The 8570-nt window shown below is 38.9% G+C and overlaps 1 protein-coding gene across 1 annotated transcript; it reads right to left on the reverse strand.

Annotated features, from left to right (window-relative positions):
- Window positions 1-263: 263 nt before the first annotated feature.
- On the reverse strand, window positions 264-5152 carry LOC120442654 (carcinoembryonic antigen-related cell adhesion molecule 6-like). Its single transcript, XM_039619534.1, has 6 exons — window positions 5035-5152; window positions 3951-4271; window positions 2946-3260; window positions 1752-2018; window positions 903-1175; window positions 264-745 (listed from the first exon to the last, which is right to left on the reverse strand). The coding sequence occupies exons 1-6, from the start codon at window positions 5078-5080 to the stop codon at window positions 471-473; spliced, it is 1497 nt and encodes a 498-aa protein (XP_039475468.1). The 5' UTR covers window positions 5081-5152; the 3' UTR covers window positions 264-470.
- Window positions 5153-8570: the final 3418 nt, after the last annotated feature.

Genomic DNA, 8570 nt, shown 5'->3' on the forward strand with positions numbered 1-8570 from the left:
ACAGTGGCTTGCAAAAGTATTCGGCCCCCTTGAACTTTTCCACATTTTGTCACATTACAGCCACAAACATGAATCAATTTTATTGGAATTCCACGTGAAAGACCAATACAAAGTGGTGTACACGTGAGAAGTGGAACGAAAATCATACATGATTCCAAACATTTTTTACTAATAAATAACTGCAAAGTGGGGTGTGCGTAATTATTCAGCCCCCTGAGTCAATACTTTGTAGAAACACCTTTTGCTGCAATTACAGCTGCCAGTCTTTTAGGGTATGTCTCTACCAGCTTTGCACATCTACAGACTGAAATCCTTGCCCATTCTTCTTTGCAAAACAGCTCCAGCTCAGTCAGATTAGATGGACAGCATTTGTGAAGGTATTAAAAACAACTGTTGTGTTATTATGTTCAGATAAAGCTACTGAGTGATAAACTATCATTTTTATCATGTATACACAACATAAAAGGGTATCAGTACAAGCAGGTACCTGTTACAGTCAGTCCATGCACCACGGATGATGATGTTCTCTCAGTTATATTATTCCATGCTTGACAGATGTAGTTGCCACTGTCAGATAATTCAACCTCTTCTTTAATGTACTCAGCTGAATTATTGGGAATTTCTCTCCCATTTAAGAACCAGGTGAATCTGGCAGATGGTGTGGATTCAGCAGAGCAGGTCAGTTTTAAGGTGCCTTTGATATTTATCTTATTTGGACCTTTGATTTGAACATTTTCTGGTCCATCTGAAAAACAGGTAAAAACAATAAATGTGTTCATTACTTTTAAATTAAAATTCTGCAATTCATGGCTATATATTATATCAATAGTGTCATTCAAAATTCAACATGATTTTACTGTATGCATGAACAATTAGTGTAAACTGATCATGATGTTACTTACAGTTAGCAATCATGATGTATTTAGCTCCATCACTGCTGATGGGGTTGCTGATCTGGCAGAAATATTCTCCACTGTCTTTCCTATTCACAGTGTTAAAGGTCAACACTCTGTTATTGTCAGAAAGGATCATGTTATCAGTCGGAGTCAGGTAGGAGCCATCTTTCATCCAGTTTCTTCTAAAGACTGAGCCAGAAGCCTCACAGGCTAAACTGACAGAGGTTCCCTCAACTGGCAGATTTGTTGATGGTGTGAAAGAAGCACCTGATATTTTCTCTGTTTGCCAAAAGATAGAAGAAAAAAATAGATTTGAACAAAAGTAATTGCATAATAACTGCTTCTGTAGACACAGGTATACACATGCACCTTACCATTCTCTTGACTCTTATTGGTTCTAGTTTTCTTGTTAGACTACCTTTTGAGTTTTTATGTCATTTTACAGGTATTGTAATGCACAGGTTACACACCAGCGTATGCTCTCCTGAGCAGCAGTTTGAAAAAGGACCATTTGTTTTGCTCCTCTTTGATTAATGAGGGACAATTGGCTCTTTAGCTTCTAAATGTTCCACTCTGTACATCAGCTTCACACCAACATGATGCTGAATGATGCTGAACAGGAAGTGCACTGTTTGTTTAAGATGAAAAACATCTCACTTAATGAAAACTGGCTGGCTATAACCAGTATTTATGCAATGAGTGGTAGTAAATAAAAAGTTCCAGCTTTGAGGTGTAAAACCTAAATCTGAGTCAGAGTCAGAATACTTTATTAATCCTTGCAAAAAGCAACAAAAAGCACCACGGAGTTAAAGGCAACTGAAATTAGCAATAATTCTCTGTTGAAATCAGACTTACCCAGCACAGTGATGGCTGAAGGCTGAGATGTTTGAGATCTCAGAGTTTTGCTGTTAAAGGCCTGACAGCTGTAGTTTCCACTCTGACTCATCTGAACATTCATCAGTCTGAGCTCTGATCCAGTATCAGGCAGCTGATCTCCATTCAGAAACCACTTAAACTGGGCAGGAGGTCTGGATCCAACTGAGCAGGTGAGGCTGATGTCTGACCCCACAGCAAAGTATCCTTGTGATGGAGATAATATCAAATTTATATTTTCTGGACCATCTAAAGATAAGAGTAAATGAAAAAAAGTGTCACTGTATGAAAATTAAAATTATATTTAGCATTTTTTTTTGTGAATTTGTGTGGCTCATTTCAACTTCAGTACCTGTTAGTTTTTCCCAACATTAAATAAATCTCTATCCAGTGTAAATAAATAGAACAACACACTGTGTGATGTAAACTGTCATAGTTTTACAATGGAGTTGATTAGACTGAAAAATATGTTTATCAAGTTTTATCCTTCTTACTAAACTGAAGCAATAATCTAAACTTTCTCTGATGTTTGTATGCAAATATTGTCATGATCCTGGGCCATGTTGGCCCAGCATTCTTGGTTCTCTTGTATTTTTGGTATGTTGTTCTGTGTTTAGGCCATGGTTCCTGCCCCGTTACATTGTTCCTTATGTGTTTTTCCCCCCTTGTGGCTCTTACCCCCTGTGTGCCCCTCTGTGTATCTGAGCCCTCGTCTCTCCTTGTGTTTTATTCCATGTTTTCCCCAGCCCGTTATGTTTGTGCTCTCCCCGTGCTCTCTCTCCTCCTGTCTGAACCTCTGTGCACTTCCTGTTTTGCTTTGACAGTCCCTCGTTAGCATGCGTCATGTTGTGTTCACTCCTGCCCTGTCCCGTTATGATTATCAGTGTCACCTGTGTTCCCCGTGTGCTCCCACTCCCCTCGTTAACCCTCTGTGTATTTATGTCTGCGCCTCTTTCAGTTCGTTGTCGCGTTCTCCCTCATACATGGCCGTGTGTTTCCCCGTGCAATATGTTTAGTTTCCAGTTTAGTTTGTATGGTCTTCCTGTCCAGCAATAAAGCTGCGTTTTGAGTTCATTCCTGCCTCCGCGAGCTTGCGTTTGGGTCCACTCCCTGCCTGCCACACAGCCGGTTCATGACAAATATTTTCACTTAATGAGCTTCCAAGTAGTAACTCACAGCTGATGGAGAGGTTTACTGGATCACTGGTACCAGTACTGACTGGACTGGACACACTACACCTGAATGGTCCCTGGTCAAAGCGGGTCACAGTGATTATAGTCAGACTGGAGCCTCCATCAGTGAACTGAACTCTGTCACTTGCTGTAACCTCAGAGCTGCCGTTCAACCAGAGGAAAGAGAGAGAGGATCCAGAGGCAGAGCAGGACAGAGAGACAGAACCACTGAACTCAACCAAGTCTGTGCTGCTGGAAGTTACTGACACATTGGAGACTTTCTCTGTGAAAGAAGTTACTGACACACTGGAGACTTTCTCTGTGAAAGAAAAACAGCAAACAATGTCATCTAACATTGGGCCAAACAATAAACAAAACAATGAGTAAAAATGAGATTATTTAAACCACGTCATGATGAGTATCATTGATTAGTATTATATGATATTCTGAGATGTTAGTGTCTAACTCCATATTTAAAAATGACGCAATTCAGTTTAATCAAATCTGACAACAAATGTTTAGTCAAACAGCTTCTTGTTCTTAACAATCCCCCAAAGTGGATTCTGTTCATCTGGATGTAGTGTAGTAGTGTTTTCAGTTTCAGTCATTATAAGGTTGGGGAAACCTGCAGTCAGCTGAGACTGAAATAGTCACTTGGATGAGTGACGAAAAGTTTCTCCCACCGAAAATGTCCAGATGAACAGAATCAACTTTCTGGGATTTCCTTACCTGGATGATTGAACATGCATCAAGAATCAGTAAAAAAAATTGTGAACATAAAATACATTTAATGACATTATTAAGTAATAAAAGAAATCTTTCAAGACACAGAAATTTGTCAACACAACAAGTCAAAAAGCAAAGTGCAAAACAAGTTTTTTAAATTATATGAAATAACATAAATCAGATCAAAAATATCATTTTACAACAACAATATAAAATAATGTATGCTCAAAATTTCTACGTCAAAAACAATTCTTTGCTATGCTGGATTTCAGGACTTGCTCACCATATACTGCCAGTGTAGTCCGTCCCATCTCAGCCGCTTCACCAGCCGGTACAATAACAACTGAGTATTCTCCAGCGTCATCCAGAGTCAGACTCCTGAGCTCCAGAGATCCAGTTGATGGGAAGAGGGTGATCCTGCCTTCATACTCGGGTCCAGTTATGTTTACAGTATTAGAGGTTATTATATTCTTAGCGCCAGAAGTCCAGGCCAAAGTCAGGAAAGGAGTTTCTGTTGGAGTCAGTGTTGTAGTGAACATCACCGTCTCTCCTACAGCTGCATTCAGAGGACCATCAGGCAACACACCAGATCCTTCAGTCAAACCTAGAGGAGATTCATTATTATTATTTGTTTGAGGGAGAATTTAATGGGAAAATTGCAATATAAGAAACTGGCTGATTTTTTTTCCCATAAGAGAAAGCAGGTAGTGAAAAAATGTTCTATAATTCTTCAATATGAAAGAAGAATAAATCACTGAATGATGCTGAAGTAGTTGTTTTTATTTAAAATCTAAAAAAAAACCCCAAACTAAATACATTGACATATCTAAGAAAACAGGGAAATGCAGAACACATAAGAGAAACTGTGAAAACTTGAGAAGAAGGAGTGATTGACTCAAGAACAACCTGACCAAAGGCTTTTCTCATTTCTTTAATTGATGAGGACTAAATTAATTTGTCTTTAATTTAGTCCTCTGGACTGTGACCCACATTTCTGTGTCAGTACTGCTGAAGGCTGTTTCTATTTTTAACATGCATCCGGACGACAGAGTAGTGTGCCAGAGGAGATACATCTGTAGCTATAATCAAAGATGCACTGGCCTATTTTTTGCAGATGTTGTTTCATTCTTCCTTTATATCTTCAGTGTATAAATGAGGTGTAAGACAGCTGGAAAAGATAAATCATGGTGTGAGGAAGGCTCAGACAAAGAATGATCTGAATCCAGAAGTTGTTATAGTTTGTAAGATTAACAACTGACTAAACTTTCTACCCGTCACTGTTTATCTGTGTGTGAATAAATGTGTGAGAACGGTGAAAATGAATGAAAAATAAATGTTATCTGGTGTATGATGAGGTGAGTGCTCACCTGATAAGATCACGAGAATGATGAAGTACATCAGAGCCATTTCCATTTCAAAATGTGGTCTTTCCCTCTTTGACTTTTCCTTTTATGATTTCATGATACATGAACAGCACGATGTTACAGAATATGAAGGCAGAACAAGGAAGTAATCATGTTGTTCACAAAGGTTTATTTATTATTATTAATCATTAACAGATTTATATGGTAAACTTTCATTTCCTCATTCTGTTCTTGCTGTTGACAAATCCCAAGCAATTTGATTAATCAGAACATTACATTTTAAATTCAATTTAAAGTTTAAATTCCATGTTTTATTTGAAGTTCCTGCTTTTAATTCACATAAAAAGAATGAATTAAGCTCTATTAAACTGCTAAAACTGTTAGGGACACAAGTGAAATTTAAGACAATGAGTTCCTGAGCACATTCATATAAAAGGGACACAAATGGAAACAACATTTGCAAATATTCACTGACAGTTTGCAGGGTAACCAGAACTCTGAGCTGCTGCTTGTTAAAAAAATAAACCTACTAACAAGCACTTTAAGAGCCAACCACTGACCTTCATAGACAACCACTCTGCATCCTTGGGCCACAGCCCGAACCTTTACACTTTGATCAAGCAGCTTCTTTCGATGAGTAACGAGTAGTGCCAGGAATTCACCCAGGAGCTGATAATGTCTGAACTATGTTGGCCACACCAACCTAAAAATGTTTATATGTACTAAACAGGCTTCTGAGTAATTTCACACTTCTAAAGTTGATTTCTACGAGGCCAGACAAGTATGATTTGACACTGAAGATTTTTCAAAACTAGTTGAATGTTATCATGAGAAATTGTACTTTATTGCAAAAGGCCAGCAGTTGTAAAAATGGTTGCCAACTTTTCAAATGGCTAATACATTTGATAAAATAGAGTAATAGTAACAGATTATTTGCACCAGTGCTGGTACTTGTGCTGAGATATTAATTCCCTGGGACATTAAGTTATTGCCTCTACAAGCCCAGAGTAAGAGTTTCTGCCTTCATTGACACATTCATATAATTACAGGACAACAGTATTTCTTGAGTATTTCTTCTTCAGTCACCTTTCTTACTCACTGTGTATTAATAGACCTCCCTGCATTGGATCATACTTGTTATTAATCTCCGTCTCTCTTCCACAGCATGTCTTTTATCCTGTCTTCCTTCTCTCACCGCAATCGGTCGCAGCAGATGGCCGCCCCTCCCTGAGCCTGGTTCTGTCCGAGGTTTCTTCCTGTTAAAGAGGAAATTTTCCTTCCCACTGTTTCCAAAGTGCTTGCTCATAGGGGGTCATATGATTGTTGGTTTTTTTCCCTGTATGTATTATTGTAGGGTCTACCTTACAATATAAAGCGCTTTGAGGCGACTTTTATGGTGATTTGGTGCTATATAAATAAAATTGAATTGACTAATGATGTGTGGACTCAGCCAAACAGTTGCTTGAATCTATAAGTTGTTTAAATTAAGATTTTCAACTGCCTGATTAAAGTTTCTAGCCTTTCTCATTTTGCTGCTGCTTGTTAAAAAAATAAACCTACTGACAAGCAAACTCGACATAGATGAATTTGGGTCTGTTAGCTAAATAATGCCAATATACAGATAGCATTTGTGGCCAGTGTTTGACATGTGGACTGTAAGAGCCAACCACTGACCTTCATACACCATCACTCCACATCCCGGGCCACAGCCATCACCCCAACCTTTACACTTTGGTCAAGCAGCTTCTTTCGATAAGCAATGAGTCGTGCCAGGAGTCCCAGGAGCTGATAATGTCTGAACTATGTTGACTACACCAACCTTCTGAGGAATTTCACACTTCAAAAGTTGATTTCTACAACAAGACAAGTATGATTTGACAAAATCCAAAAGAGAAGCATCCCAGCCAGAACACTAGGATCATCTCTGAATTGTGGCTGCCGCCCATGGACCTTTATACACAGAGACTCAGACAAAGAGGGTGTTAGATTTGTATTGTTTATTGCCATTTATACTTAGAAATAATTACACATATATGCTTAGAAGTATATAATTGATTGTGTAGTGATAGGAGGTTTGATCCTTAATAGTCTGTAACAACTCTGTGTAGCATGAAGAGGGGAGTGCGTTCACTCCTCTTCAGAGTGTTCTGGCATAGATCACACACCTCCTAGGAGAGGTCGTATCTTCTCTTGCTTATATATGGTATAACAAACACACGTATATCTGTTTTAGGCTAAGTGCCTTTTGTTTAGATGGACGGCTCTGGGGAGTCTTCCTGGGGTCACAGTTTGACCCCACACACACACACACACACACACACAAGGTATTCTTTGTTCACATGTAAAGAGGTCATATGTTAATGAACCTATGCATATTCATGTAACCACAATAAAAGAGCAGTGTTACGGGAGAGCGGACGAGAGCAACTGGGGTCAAGCGAAGGAACGGCGCCTGTCCAGTTCTCTCCCATGCACGTGAAACATAAAGAATGTTGCCTACTCGGGTCTTGCTTGCTGTGTAATTACATTGCCTTCAACGTTCCAGCGAATAGGTTCAAGATACAAACCTATCAGAGGGCTCTTGCTATACTAAAGTGATATGATTAAAATATGTGGTTAATACATGAGAAAAGAAATCTGCAAAATTTCTTGCAAGAGACAGTAGTTGTAAAAATGCCTGCCAACTTTTCAAATGGCTAATGCATTTGATTAGAAAAAAGATTATCTTCTCCACAAGCCCAGGGTAAGAGTTTCGGTCACATGTGGGGTCAAACCCATCCTTGATTTTGTTCAGTCTAGTTTTTGACAAATGGAGACGATGAACCACTTTAAATTGAAACCACCACATGCTTTTGAGGCAGATAGATGATGAAAAAAAAATCCTATCGAGTATCCTATTCTATCCTGTCCTTCCTTTACTTAGTCACCATTGAACTTAGAACTTAGTCACCAATTGTCCAAATGAACAGAAGACATTGTCCGCGAAAAGAGCATTCATCAAAGTTACTCCGAGCTTTGTCCATATGTTAAATGCCTCGGATGGAGGAAACATACAATGTCTGTGATGCAATAAGGGAGAGTTCAGTCTGTTTAAAGTGCCTTCTGAGCGGGTACCATAACTTCAGTGAATGAATAACAAGAGGATTTGTGGTGAAGCTGGAGATAGGTCCTGCCAGGGGTAATCTGGTACACAACAAGGACAACAGGGAGCATCGATTCACTGACAACTTTTCCAGTGTTACCCATGAAAATAAATTATCATGTTCTTTTACGCAGGACAATAATGCCCTTGTATTTGATGCCCAGTAATACAACAAAAAAATCTGCGAGTGCTAAGCCTCCTGCACTCCGCGGTCTTTGTATTTATACTCTGTTTCAGTGTAGGTGGCTGTTTGTTCCCCTTTCTCATTTTTGTGTGATTAAAAAGTACACTGGTCCCTCGTTTATCACGGGAGTTACATTTTAAAAATAACCTGTGATAGGTGAAATCCGCAAAGTAGCCAACTTTATTTTTTACAATTATTATAGATGTTTTAAGG

Source organism: Oreochromis aureus, linkage group 11 (genome assembly GCF_013358895.1).
Source record: "Oreochromis aureus strain Israel breed Guangdong linkage group 11, ZZ_aureus, whole genome shotgun sequence".
Taxonomy (NCBI): Eukaryota; Metazoa; Chordata; class Actinopteri; order Cichliformes; family Cichlidae; genus Oreochromis; species Oreochromis aureus.